This window comes from Pleurodeles waltl, chromosome 6 (assembly GCF_031143425.1).
Source record: "Pleurodeles waltl isolate 20211129_DDA chromosome 6, aPleWal1.hap1.20221129, whole genome shotgun sequence".
Classification (NCBI taxonomy): domain Eukaryota; kingdom Metazoa; phylum Chordata; class Amphibia; order Caudata; family Salamandridae; genus Pleurodeles; species Pleurodeles waltl.
Genome location: NC_090445.1, coordinates 1,217,862,888 through 1,217,877,359, shown reverse-complemented (window position 1 = coordinate 1,217,877,359; position 14,472 = coordinate 1,217,862,888). Strand labels below are relative to the sequence as shown.

Below are 14,472 nucleotides of genomic sequence, written 5' to 3'. Positions count from 1 at the left end.
GGTTTACTTGGGACACCTTGTAGGTGGAGGCCAAGTTCAGCCACTCCAACCCAAGATCCAGACTATTCTGGACTGGGTAGCTCCAAAAACCCAGACTCAAGTCAGGGCATTCCTTGGCTTGACTGGGTACTACAGGAGGTTTGTGAAGGGATATGGATCCATTGTGACAGCCCTCACTGAACTCACCTCCAAGAAAATGCCCAAGAAAGTAAACTGGACTGTGGACTGCCAACAGGCCTTTGACACCCTGAAACAGGCAATGTGCTCAGCACCAGTTCTCAAAGCTCCAGATTATTCTAAGCAGTTCATTGTGCAGACTGATGCCTCTGAACATGGGATAGGGGCAGTTTTGTCCCAAACAAATGATGATGGCCTTGACCAGCCTGTTGCTTTCATTAGCAGGAGGTTACTCCCCAGGGAGCAGCGTTGGAGTGCCATTGAGAGGGAGGCCTTTGCTGTGGTTTGGTCCCTGAAGAAGCTGAGACCATACCTCTTTGGGACTCACTTCCTAGTTCAAACTGACCACAGACCTCTCAAATGGCTGATGCAAATGAAAGGTGAAAATCCTAAACTGTTGAGGTGGTCCATCTCCCTACAGGGAATGGACTTTATAGTGGAACACAGACCTGGGACTGCCCATGCCAATGCAGATGGCCTTTCCAGGTTCTTCCACTTAGAAAATGAAGACTCTCTTGGGAAAGGTTAGTCTCATCCTCTTTCGTTTGGGGGGGGGTTGTGTAAGGAAATGCCTCCTTGGCATGGTTGCCCCCTGACTTTTTGCCTTTGCTGATGCTATGTTTACAATTGAAAGTGTGCGGAGGCCTGCTAACCAGGCCCCAGCACCAGTGTTCTTTCCCTAACCTGTACTTTTGTATCCACAATTGGCAGACCCTGGCATCCAGATAAGTCCCTTGTAACTGGTACTTCTAGTACCAAGGGCCCTGATGCCAAGGAAGGTCTCTAAGGGCTGCAGCATGTCTTATGCCACCCTGGAGACCTCTCACTCAGCACAGACACACTGCTTGCCAGCTTGTGTGTGCTAGTGAGGACAAAACGAGTAAATCGACATGGCACTCCCCTCAGGGTGCCATGCCAGCCTCTCACTGCCTATGCAGTATAGGTAAGACACCCCTCTAGCAGGCCTTACAGCCCTAAGGCAGGGTGCACTATACCATAGGTGAGGGTACCAGTGCATGAGCATGGTACCCCTACAGTGTCTAAACAAAACCTTAGACATTGTAAGTGCAGGGTAGCCATAAGAGTATATGGTCTGGGAGTCTGTCAAACACGAACTCCACAGCACCATAATGGCTACACTGAAAACTGGGAAGTTTGGTATCAAACTTCTCAGCACAATAAATGCACACTGATGCCAGTGTACATTTTATTGTAAAATACACCACAGAGGGCACCTTAGAGGTGCCCCCTGAAACTTAACCGACTATCTGTGTAGGCTGACTAGTTTTAGCAGCCTGCCACAAACCGAGACATGTTGCTGGCCCCATGGGGAGAGTGCCTTTGTCACTCTGAGGCCAGTAACAAAGCCTGCACTGGGTGGAGATGCTAACACCTCTCCCAGGCAGGAATTGTCACACCTGGCGGTGAGCCTCAAAGGCTCACCTCCTTTGTGCCAACCCAGCAGGACACTCCAGCTAGTGGAGTTGCCCGCCCCCTCCGGCCAGGCCCCACTTTTGGCGGCAAGGCCGGAGAAAATAATGAGAATAACAAGGAGGAGTCACTGGCCAGTCAGGACAGCCCCTAAGGTGTCCTGAGCTGAGGTGACTCTAACTTTTAGAAATCCTCCATCTTGCAGATGGAGGATTCCCCCAATAGGGTTAGGATTGTGACCCCCTCCCCTTGGGAGGAGGCACAAAGAGGGTGTACCCACCCTCAGGGCTAGTAGCCATTGGCTACTAACCCCCCAGACCTAAACACGCCCTTAAATTTAGTATTTAAGGGCTACCCTGAACCCTAGAAAATTAGATTCCTGCAACTACAAGAAGAAGGACTGCCTAGCTGAAAAACCCCTGCAGAGGAAGACCAGAAGACGACAACTGCCTTGGCTCCAGAAACTCACCGGCCTGTCTCCTGCCTTCCAAAGATCCTGCTCCAGCGACGCCTTCCGAAGGGACCAGCGACCTCGACATCCTCTGAGGACTGCCCCTGCTTCGAAAAGACAAGAAACTCCCGAGGACAGCGGACCTGCTCCAAGAAAAGCTGCAACTTTGTTTCCAGCAGCTCTAAAGAACCCTGCAAGCTCCCCGCAAGAAGCGTGAGACTTGCAACACTGCACCCGGCGACCCCGACTCGGCTGGTGGAGATCCGACGCCTCAGGAGGGACCCCAGGACTACTCTGATACTGTGAGTACCAAAACCTGTCCCCCCTGAGCCCCCACAGCGCCGCCTGCAGAGGGAATCCCGAGGCTTCCCCTGACCGCGACTCCTTGAATCCAAAGTCCCGACACCTGGGAGAGACCCTGCACCCGCAGCCCCCAGGACCTGAAGGACCGGACTTTCACTGGAGGAGTGACCCCCAGGAGTCCCTCTCCCTTGACCAAGTGGAGGTTTCCCCGAGGAACCCCCCCCTTGCCTGCCTGCAGCACTGAAGAGATCCCTAGATCTCCCATTGACTTCCCTTACAAACCCGACGCTTGTTCCTACACTGCACCCGGCCGCCCCCGCGCCGCTGAGGGTGAAATTTCTGTGTGGACTTGTGTCCCCCCCGGTGCCCTACAAAACCCCCCTGGTCTGCCCTCCGAAGACGCGGGTACTTACCTGCAAGCAGACCGGAACCGGGGCACCCCCTTCTCTCCATTCTAGCCTATGTGTTTTGGGCACCACTTTGAACTCTGCACCTGACCGGCCCTGAGCTGCTGGTGTGGTGACTTTGGGGTTGCTCTGAACCCCCAACGGTGGGCTACCTTGGACCAAGAACTGAACCCTGTAAGTGTCTTACTTACCTGGAAAAACTAATCAAAACTTACCTCCCCTAGGAACTGTGAAAATTGCACTAAGTGTCCACTTTTAAAACAGCTATTTGTCAATAACTTGAAAAGTATACATGCAATTTTGATGATTTGAAGTTCCTAAAGTACTTACCTGCAATACCTTTCGAATGAGCTATTACATGTAGAATTTGAACCTGTGGTTCTTAAAATAAACTAAGAAAAGATATTTTTCTATATAAAAACCTATTGGCTGGATTTGTCTCTGAGTGTGTGTACCTCATTTATTGTCTATGTGTATGTACAACAAATGCTTAACACTACTCCTTGGATAAGCCTACTGCTCGACCACACTACCACAAAATAGAGCATTAGTATTATCTATTTTTACCACTATTTTACCTCTAAGGGGAACCCTTGGACTCTGTGCATGCTATTCCTTACTTTGAAATAGCACATACAGAGCCAACTTCCTACAGTAACCCCCTCCGGCGAAAAAACTCTAGCGGATACATCTAGAGCCCTGACATCAGAGACCCGTTTGCATGAGATGAGACAGAGCAAGATCGCCAGTTTGGCCGATAACTGGTTACGTGGCAGGAATTGATTATCCGGCCATGCGATCAAGAATCGTAAAACCTGATCAACATCCCACAGGGAGGTGTACCTGGGTTCCGGCGGCTTGGCCATGCGGATGCCCTTCAATAGCTTGCACACCCACGGGTGCTCCCCTACGGGGCGATCATCAATCGGAGGGTGTCCCGCTGAAATTGCAGAACGAAAAGAAATTACTGAGCAATAGGATTGGCCAGAAGCCGCTAGGCCAACCAGAAAATTCAAGATATCGGTAATCTGGGCCCTCAAGGGATCGAAGTGCCTCGCCAGACACCAACAAGCCCAGCCGTTCCAGGCTGATCTGTATCTCTTGCAAGTTCCAGGGGCCCATGCTTGTCTGATGAAATCCTCAGCTCCTCGTGAAAGTCTGTGGTCTGCCCAACGTTCCCTGAAATCCGCCAGGCCACTAGAGAGAGATGGCCTTGGAGAGCTAACGGGTGGAATTGCCCCTCTGGATTCGACAGTATGTTCGGACGAACCGGAAGCCGAATGGCAAGATCGCAAGATAGTTCCAGAAGTGCTGGGAACCACACTTGAGACCGCCAGAGTGGTGTTATCAGAATGACTGTCGCCCCCTGGCGATGAACCTGAGCTGTTACTCTCTGAATCAGAAGGAAGGGGGGAAACGCATAGTTCTGATCTCTGCCCCAGTTCTGAAGAAAAGCATCGATTGCGCTCGCCCCCGGATCCGGGCGCCAGCTGAAATAGTGAGGAAGCGGAGTGTTCCACCTGGACGCAAAGAGGTCCACTGTACAAGGACCCCATCGCTCCAACAGAGCTAGGAACACCGCTCTGTCCAGGCGCCAATCGCTGGGATCCTCCAGGTACCTGGAGTTCCAGTCCGCCAGGATGTTCTGGGACCCTGGAAGATACTCCGCTGTGACCGAGATCTGACGCTGGAGGCAAAAATACCAAAAATCTTTTGCCAGCTCCGCTAGGGCCCTCGAGCGGGTCCCCCCCCCCCAGGCGGTTGATATACTGTACCGCCGAGACGTTGTCCATCCTTAGTAGCACGCAGCAAGAAACCTTGTCCTGCGTCAGGGACCTGATCGCAAACGAACACGCCAGGAGTTCCAGACAATTGATGTGGAGATGTCCCCACAACGAGCTCCCCAGCCGAAACGACTGGCGTCCGACTCTATGATCAGATCGGGGGTGGCCCCGAATATTGCTCCTGGGACAAAGCTATCAGCTCTGAATACGAAAGCCCCCTCTGTAGGTGATGGGCCTTGAGACGTTGCAGGGCCCTGTAATGAAGAGGGCCCGGGAAGATGGCCTGGATCGAGGAGAGGAGCCCCACCACCCTGGCCAGTTGCCTCGGGGAGATTCTGTCCCGTCTCAAGACCGTGGACAGCTCCTTGATCTTCTTGACCTTCGGGCTCGGGAGACTGAGGGAGGCTGCCTGGGAATCTATGAGAAACCCCAGAAAGGTCATTGACTGCGAAGGAAGCAGTTCCGACTTCTGTGACTTGATCACGAAGCCCAGATCCTGTAGGAGCTGAATAGTTATGCTCACATTGGATACGAGCTGCGAGCGCGACTGATCCATCAAGAGGATGTCGTCGAGGTAAATAATCAAGCGAATCCCCCAAGCCCGCAGGTATTCTACGACTGGCTTGAGTAGCTTCGTGAAGCACCACGGGGCCGACGACAGGCCGAATGGCAGGGAAGCTAACTCGAATGTCTGACCCCTCCAGAGGAACTGCAGGAACCGGCGATGAGGAGGAAAGATGGGGACCATAAGGTAGGCATCCTTGAGATCCAACCGTACCATCCAATCCCCAAGCAGTAAGAGATCCCTGAGCATGTGAATGCTCCATTTTGAAGTGGCGGTACACCACCCATTCGTTGAAGGACTTGAGATTGATAACGGGACGAAACCCTTTGTCCTTTTCTACAAGGAACCGATTGCTCACGAAACCCCTGGGGTGGATCGTCGACGGGTGAATAGCCTCCTCCTGAAGGAGCTCCTGAACCTCCGCGTCTATCAAAGCTGCTTCCGCGTCCGAGAAAACCAAGGGCCGTGGAAGAGAGTCCTGAACTGGGGTCCCCAAAAATTCTATGTGGAACCCCTTGACCGTCTGCAGGATCCAAGCGTCTGACGTCAAGGAGGCCCACTTGTGGACGAAGAAGCGTAGCCACCCTCCCAGAGTGCGAGGGGGAAAAAAGGGTAACACTCACCGTGAACGCCTCCGGGGGCGTTAGCTCCACCACGGGCGGATCTCTTGGATTTCCCTCTACCCCGGTTGGGGAAGAAGGTACCCTGACGGCCATCCCTCCATCTGTTGTTTCGCGGTGGGTAAGGTGAGGGGCCTTGCTGGAAAGCACGGCCGGAGGAGAACCCCTGCCTCGTCCGGCCCCACCAAAAACCTTTCCAGGAAAGATTTTCTTATTGAGCTCTGCGCCTTATCGAGCGCCGAAAGTTGCTACGAACTTGCTCCTTTCCTTCAGGAAAGGATCCCTAAAAAAGTTCCCTTGGGCCCCTGCCTCTGAGTTGGAGAGTTCTCCTAGTTTAGGGTCTATTTTAATAAGTAATGACCTTCTCTCCGCAGAGAGCGCAATTCGCGTTCCCCAACAAGCAGACCGCCCTCTGGGCCCACCCCGCCACGATATCCGTGGGAAGGGGAGAATTGGATCGCCTAGCCCGTTCGGCGAGCTGTATGATCTGCGTGAGGGGCCCCAGGACATCCAATAACTTATCCTGGCATCCCCTCCAGGAAAGATTGATACCCTTCTTCGGGTACTTGACGTACTTCCCGAAGAAAGTACAGTTTGGGATCCAGACCAGGGGTAGCCGCCACTCGATCCGGAAGAGTCGGGCGTGGGCATTCCACCCGCAATCTGGCCCGAACCACCTCCTCCAGGGGCTGGCGAATTTTGCTGGCCACATAGTCTGCCACCCTCTTATCCGGGTGCCACTCCAAAGAGCGGGGATGGTATAAGTCCTCAGGGTGGAACATCTCCTCCTCCGTCTCGGGCAGGTCTGATAAATTGGAAGACGGGCGCCAAGGGCGCCCCGCTTCCTGATCCTCGTCAGAGGAAGAGTCCCCATCCGTGTCCCTCGCGACCCGCTTGGGGGACCCCTGGGCCGGGTCCGATCTAGTGGGAGTCACTTCACCGGTCTCGCCAGGTTCCAACCCCTCCCGGCAGGGTAGTTGCTGTAGCGTGCGCGCACTCTTTCGGAAGGATTCAGTCAGACGACCGAATCCCTCCAGGTGCCCCGCGACACGCTTGCGAGGTGTCTTGGGGACTGCCTCTCCCTGTAGGTCAGTCCCCGTCAGCCCCATCCCTGTTCCCCTAAACACGTGGTCCGACAACCTGGCCACGCTGTCTTGCAAGGGCCCTAGAGCTCTATGAATAGCCTGCGTCAGCAGGAGGTCCATCTCAGGAGCCAAGGCCCTCTGGGATGAGCCCTCCCCCGGGGACAGGGTGGGGAAAGCGTCGGGCTCGTTGAGGGACATGTATGGATTTTGCAGGAAGAAAAAACGCCCTTTTTATCTTGCCGGGCAGCCCCCCCACGCTCCTGCAGTGACAAAATTTGGGTCGTCACGAGCGAAACGCCCGTTCAAGTAGACGGCCCACAAGAGAGAACCACCGACACGCGGTGTCCGCAGGGGTTGGGAGGGTTTAAAGTGAGCAGGGACTCGCTTTAAACCCCAGTAAGGTGACACTTATCTGACAGAGCAGTGAAGAAAGAGGAAGAACGTCACGGCATTGGGATATTTATACATTCGGTCGGACGGCAGTGTGATTGGACATTGGTTGCCATGGGAGTGGGTCTCATGGGAGTTGTAGTTTTTTTCTTGTTAACTTTGAACCTGCTGTCATTAAAAGTGAAGAAAGATTCTGCATAATCCTCGCCTCCGGTCTTGACATAGAATTATCTATACTGCATAGGCAGTGTGAGGTTGGCATGGCACCCTGAGGGGAGTTCCATGTCGACTTAGTTGTGTTGTCTTCACTAGCACCCACAAGCTGGCAAGCAGTGTCTGTGCTGAGTGAGGGGTCCCCAGGGTGGCATAAGATATGCTGCAGCCCTTAGACCTTCCCTGGCATCAGGGCCCTTGGTACCAGGAGGACCAGTTACAAGGGACTTACCTGGATGCCAGGGTGTGCCAATTCTGGAAACAAAAGTACAGGTTAGGGAAAGAACACTGGTGCTGGGGCCTGGTTAGCAGGCCTCGGCACACTTTCAAATCAAAACTTAGCATCAGCAAAGGCAAAAAGTCAGGGGGTAACCATGCCAGGCATTTCCTTACAGCTATCCTTCACTTACAATGTCTTTGGCTTAGACACTGTAGGGGCATAGTGCTCAGTTCACCCTCCCTTTGGGTTGTAATGCCTGCTAGAAGGGTGACTTACCTTTGCCACAGGCAGTATTTTGTGTGCATTGCACTGAGGGGAGTGCTATGTCAGCTTAGTCATTTTTTCCCCACCAGCACACAGCTGTGAGGCAGTGTGCAGTGCTGAGTGAGGGGTCCCCATGGTGACCTAATACATGGGGCCCTTGGTACAAGGGGTACCATTTACAAGGAATTTGTGGGCCAGGGCAGTGCCAGTTGTGGAGACAAAGGTATAGTTTTAGGGAAAGAACACTACAATCAACAGAAGGCAAAAAGTTACGGGGTAACCATGCCAACAGTGGCCTTTTCCTACAAAGGCTCTAAAGGAATGTTCTGGTGACAACAGGGCCTTCTCTTTGCCAAACTAGAGCGAGGAAGAAATTCTGCATACCTGTGCGGGGTAGTTAGTACCCCTCAACACAATGGTGAGATGGATAAATACAGTGGGCCATATGCATATTGGCATATACCAGTTAAAAATAAAAATGTAATGGTTTTTGATGAGGCAGTCCCACTAACAGTACAGATGTCTTTCAGCCTGAAGTCAGCACCTCGCACCTTCTGATGAATGGCTGTGGTTGCCCCACATCTAGTGAAACTGTCCATGAACAGGTGTTGCAGGATTTTATATAACTTCTTTGAAGTGGGCTAGTTCTGCATGTCAGTCTGGGCTAGTCCATATCAAAATGAGGGCAAGTGATAGAATGCTTTCCTTTGGGCTGTCCACAGAAGAGCTGTATTCACAGAAGAGCTGTATTCATCCTAGAAGTACTAAATACCCTTACATTTAATCAAATATTGACTTCACTGCAGTACTTGCATTCAGTTTTATTTAATCTTTAAGGCTATTTTGCTATATTTGCTAGCAAGTCTTCTGGAAATGGCTGCCACTGGAATTTTTTTATTTTTTATATTAGGTATGGCAGGACCTGGATTTGGTGGTGCAGGAGATGCCAGTTCTGGATTTCATAGTGGGCACTTTGTGCACATGAGGGGATTGCCTTTCCGAGCAACAGAAAATGATATAGCCAATGTAAGTGTTTTATTTTTTTACTACTTGTGCAGTAATTGCAGATAACTGGGTAGTTTTTTTTGTTTTTCTTTTTGTTCCTGGTCGGTTTTGGTTCTCCTGCCTTCATGTGCATCATTAGTCACCTTTTGACTGTACCTAAACACAAGTTCTTCCGACTCTTCAAGTTGTGCTGATGTTTTTAAATTTTCAATATGCTTTTGTATTCTTGTGACATTTGATGTTTCTCCAGTTCTGCTTCTGCCTTTGTCAGTCACAAAGTGGACAATTTTTTTTTTTGTGTGGTTTTGAGCTTGAATGCAGTCCTAGTTTGTCTAGTCTAGTCCCTGATTTGGACCTAGCACGCATGTCATTCAAAACCCTTATGACATCACATTGTACTGCAATATGCTCGCAGGGTTACAGATCTGGTGTATTTCTTAGTATGCACGCTTTCATAATTAATACAGTTATGTATTGCTCTGTAGGTCAAAGGGTTGGCTGAAAGAAGAGTTGTGTTGCTATGTTGACTAGAGCATTCCAGTGCCATTGGGACTAGTTGCTGCTGAATTTATTAAACAAAAAAAAAAAACTACCTTTGGAAATAAGTGTAACATGGCTTTGGGGGGGGGGGGGGGGTGTAAGCCTCTGTGCATAAAGCAGTTTACATCGGTTCAGGGACCCCCAGCCCCTGCTCTAGCGGGGGGGGGGCTTGCTTTTTCTTTCGTGGACTCTGCCTTGCTAAGGGTCGCTTTAGGTCTCTCCCCGTGAGTTAAGTCCTCCAGGACCTTGCTTGTCCCAGGCAGCTCCACTTTTTTGCTTTACCTTGACTTCTGCCTTTGCCAAGGCTTGTTGGTGGATTTCGCACACCACTGACTGCAATCATCCATCCGGCGTAGGACACTGACTGCACCCTCCAGGAACTTTACTTGCTCCAGGGCTGCATTCCTGACAGTTTTTGTTCTACCATTGGCCAACTTCTGCTACCTCAATTAGGTAGGTAGTGGCTCCTGCCCCCACTGAACTGTTCTGTGTCTTGTGGACTTGGTCCCCTTTTTCCACTGGTCTTCCTCTTCAGGAATCCAGAGCTGGTTTCTTGCAGTCTTGTATGGGTGTTTCTTCTCTTCATTTTGGGATGGTTTGGGGAAAATCCAGTAAGTTACTACTTTCTTCCTGGTTGCTGGGAACACTGTGGTACTTGGCGATTTCTAGTCCAGCTCCCCTTCACACATTACACTTACCAAGTTTGAGCAGTGGAGATGTGGTGTGTGTGTGTGTGTGTGTGTGTGTTTTTTTTTTGGGGGGGGGGTGGGGTGGGGGGGGGGGACATTGGGCTCCTCCAGTGTCACTATTGTGTATTGCCACGTACAATGTTTTCTATTGCTTTCCATAACTTTCTGATTACTAGTGTACATGTCTGTTATCTCCTATTGAAGGGTTGTCTATGTAGTAGTTTTTGGTAATTGTCACTAAAAGTACATGTATGGAAGTGGTGTGGGACTACAGTGGTTTTGCATGTCTCCTAGATAAGCCTTGGCTGCTCATCCACAGCTACCTCCAGAGAGCCTGGCTTCTAGACACTGCCTACACTTTACTAATTGGGGAGGGCTGGGAGAGAGATACCCTAGGTACCCAAAACACACCAGGCCAGCATCCCACTAACTCCCAGGCAAAGGACACAGTAGGGGCCTGCTTGGTAAAGAAGTGTTGCCTACCTCTCGCAGGAAGCCACACCAATGTTAGCCCGAAATGTAAGCTTCAAGGGAGAAGTTCTCTTTATAAAGGGCAAATAGGTATTGTTTGAGGGGGAGGGTCCGATTGACAGTCACTGGCGACAGTGTAGTCTTCTGGTAGTAGCCACATCTCTTGGGTTGGGCTAGGGAGCTCTGAGACACGAGCAGTTGCTCATGCTCATACTAATGTCTGTGTACAGACTTCATCTTCAGGCAGGGTGTGGTTGTAAACTGAGGAGACTGGTAAAATTCACTTGTTCTATTCTGTTGCAAGTTTGTAACCCCTCCCCCCCCCCCCCCCCCCCCCCAAGGGGGGGGGGGGGTATTTAGATGCCTGCTACATGTATTCTTTAAGACTAACGCAAAACATTTGCACATTTCTCCCCAGTTTTTCTCTCCACTGAATCCTATAAGAATTCATATTGATATTGGAGCTGACGGAAGGGCAAGTGGTGAAGCTGATGTGGAGTTTGCAACGCATGAAGATGCTGTAGCTGCAATGTCTAAGGATAAAAGCAATATGCGTATGTTGCACACTTAATTGGTATTTTGTGAAATTGATAATTAATTTACCATGGGTTGTAGTTGGAGTGCATAGATAAAAGAAATGCAGTATGACTTGGATTCACTGTTGGAACATTTATACCATGTGTGCATACCTTGAAACTATCCCTGAAATGCCAGGCTCTCGTGCAAAAATAATGTACCAAGAACCAAAAATGCTATGTTCGTTTCCAAAAGACCCAATTGTGTTTCTTGTTTAATGTGTATCTTTGTCAAGATTTTACCCTTGCAGTGGCACCCACTGCAGTGTGGTCACCTGTATTTGTTTTGGAGGGGTCATTTATTTTCCAAATATCTGATTGTTCATCAGTTGTCTCAAACTGTAGCCAAATAGTTTCTTCCAGGGTGTCTTTTTCAACACTCATAAAAACTGAACCGTCCTGCCCAATTGTGGATATTAAAATGCTGTTTCTGTAGTGTGAGTGATCTAGTTAGCTGGTTTGTGGGATGTTGATGCTTTGTGGTGTAGTATTCTTTAAAGAAGTGTACAGCTTCTCCTGCATTCAAGCAGCGTTGGTCAGTCTTGATAAATATGCGGATGATCCAGATTGTGCATAGACTTGGAGGGGATGGGGAAATGAGCCGGGTGCTGTCTGTAGGGTATGATGTTCATTCTGTAGATTCTGACAATGTGGGCGGGCTGGGGGAAACATCATGTAGATGTTAAACAGTGTAGGGGTTAGGGAAGAGCCTTTGGGGTGGATGTGGCAGATTGTCTTTGGCCCCGAAATGAAATTGTCTGTTCTTCAGTGAAAAAGGAGGTCATCAACTTGAGAAGGTCTTGTTGATAGGGAGGATCAGGGCCACTGATTTTCCCTGGTCTAGAAGGGTGGTGATGTCAGCAGTGATCGTGGTGGTTTTTGTGTTGATTGGTGCAGAATCTGGATTGGTAGGAGTCCAGAAGATAGTTGTTCTCCAGGGTTTCTGTGAGTTGGCCTTTTTTTGTGGACTTTGGTAGGGAAGGGGAGCAGAGAGGTGGGACGGTAGTGTGCTGGGGTCAGCGGAGGGTTTCCATTTCAAAGTTACCCCCCTCTCCCAAAGGAAATCCTTGGCTCTGCCTTCTTGGGCTTGAGCTGATGATGCTTTTGAGCTTTTTAGGGAGCACCATTGTAAAGAAATGGCTCCCTGTTGCAATTACCCCCCACTTTTTGCCTGATACTGATGCTGACTTGACTGAGAAGTGTGCTGGGACCCTGCTAACCAGGCCCCAGCACCAGTGTTCTTTCACCTAAAATGTACCATTGTTTCCACAATTGGCACAACCCTGGCACCTAGGTAAGTCCCTTGTAACTGGTACCCCTGGTACCAAGAGCCCTGATGCCAGGGAAGGTCTCTAAGGGCTGCAGCATGTCTTATGCCACCCTAGGGACCCCTCACTCAGCACAGACACACTGCTTGCCAGCTTGTGTGTGCTGATGGGGAGAAAATGACTAAGTCGACATGGCACTCCCCTCAGGGTGCCATGCCAACCTCCCACTGCCTGTGGCATAGGTAAGTCACCCCTCTATTAGGCCTTACAGCCCTAAGGCAGGGTGCACTATACCACAGGTGAGGGCATATGTGCATGAGCACTATGCCCCTACAGTGTCTAAGCAAAACCTTAGACATTGTAAGTGCAGGGTAGCCATAAGAGTATATGGGCTGGGAGTCTGTCAAAAACGAACTCCACAGCTCCATAATGGCTACACTGAATACTGGGAAGTTTAGTATCAAACTTCTCAGAATAATAAACCCACACTGATGCCAGTGTTGGATTTATTAAAAAAATGCACACAGAGGGCATCTTAGAGATACCCCCTGTATTTTACCCAATTGTTCAGTGCAGGACTGACTGGTCTGTGCCAGCCTGCTGCTGAGAGACGAGTGTCTGACCTCATGCGGTGAGAGCCTTTGTGCTCTCTGAGGACAGAAACAAAGCCTGCTCTGGGTGGAGGTGCTTCACACCTCCCCCCTGCAGGAACTGTAACACCTAGCAGTGAGCTTCAAAGGCTCAAGCTTCGTGTTACAATGCCCCAGGGCACTCCAGCTAGTGGAGATGCCCGCCTCCTGGACCCAGCCCCCACTTTTGGCGGCAAGTCCAGGAGAGATAATGAGAAAAACAAGGAGTCGTCACTGGCCAGTCAGGACAGCCCCTAAGGTGTCCTGAGCTGAAGTGACTCTGACTTTTAGAAATCCTCCATCTTGTAGAAGGAGGATTCCCCCAATAGGGATAGGAATGTGCCTCCCTCCCCTTGGGAGGAGGCACAAAGAGGGTGTACTCACCCTCAGGGCTAGTAGCCATTGGCTACTAACCCCCCAGACCTAAACACGCCCTTAAATTTAGTATTTAAGGGCTCTCCCTGAACCTAGAAATTAGATTCCTGCAACACCAAGAAGAAGGACTGCCTAGCTGAAAACCCCTGCAGAGGAAGACCAGAAGACAACAACTGCCTTGGCTCCAGAAACTCACCGGCCTGTCTCCTGCCTTCCAAGGAACTCTGCTCCAGCGACGCCTTCCAAAGGGACCAGCGACCTCTGAATCCTCTGAGGACTGCCCTGCTTCGACAACGACAAGAAACTCCCGAGGACAGCGGACCTGCTCCAAAAAGACTGCAACTTTATCCAAAGGAGCAGCTTTAAAGAACCCTGCAATCTCCCCGCAAGAAGCGTGAGACTTGCAACACTGCACCCGGCGACCCCGACTCGGCTGGTGGAGAACCAACACCTCAGGGAGGACCCCCGGACTACTCTACGACTGTGAGTACCAAAACCTGTCCCCCCTGAGCCCCCACAGCGCCGCCTGCAGAGGGAATCCCGAGGCTTCCCCTGACCGCGACTCTCTGAAACCTAAGTCCCGACGCCTGGAAAAGACCCTGCACCCGCAGCCCCCAGGACCTGAAGGACCGGACTTTCACTGCAGAAGTGACCCCCGGGAGTCCCTCTCCCTTGCCCAAGTGGAGGTTTCCCCGAGGAAGCCCCCTCTTGCCTGTCTGCAGCGCTGAAGAGATCCCTTGATCTCTCATTGACTTCCATTGCGAACCCGACGCTTGTTCTAACACTGCACCCGGCCGCCCCCGCACCGCTGAGGGTGAAATTTCTGTGTGGGCTTGTCCCCCCCCCCCCCCCCCCCCCCCGGTGCCCTATAAACCCCCCTGGTCTGCCCTCCGAAGACGCGGGTACTTACCTGCTGGCAGACTGGAACCGGGGCACCCCTTCTCTCCATTGAAGCCTATGCGTTTTGGGCACCACTTTGAACTCTGCACCTGACCGGCCCTGAGCTGCTG

The 14,472-nt window shown here is 51.1% G+C and overlaps 1 protein-coding gene across 3 annotated transcripts in view; it reads left to right on the top strand.

The window, feature by feature from the left end:
- Window positions 1–14,472, top strand: part of HNRNPH3 (heterogeneous nuclear ribonucleoprotein H3) — a 62,378-nt gene that overhangs the window by 28,869 nt on the left and 19,037 nt on the right. For all 3 annotated transcript variants that reach the window (XM_069240527.1, XM_069240526.1, XM_069240525.1), the window contains 2 exons: window positions 8,821–8,936; window positions 11,034–11,169. In XM_069240527.1, coding sequence (XP_069096628.1) covers window positions 8,821–8,936; window positions 11,034–11,169 — 252 coding nt within the window. The remainder of the gene's footprint in view (window positions 1–8,820; window positions 8,937–11,033; window positions 11,170–14,472) is intronic.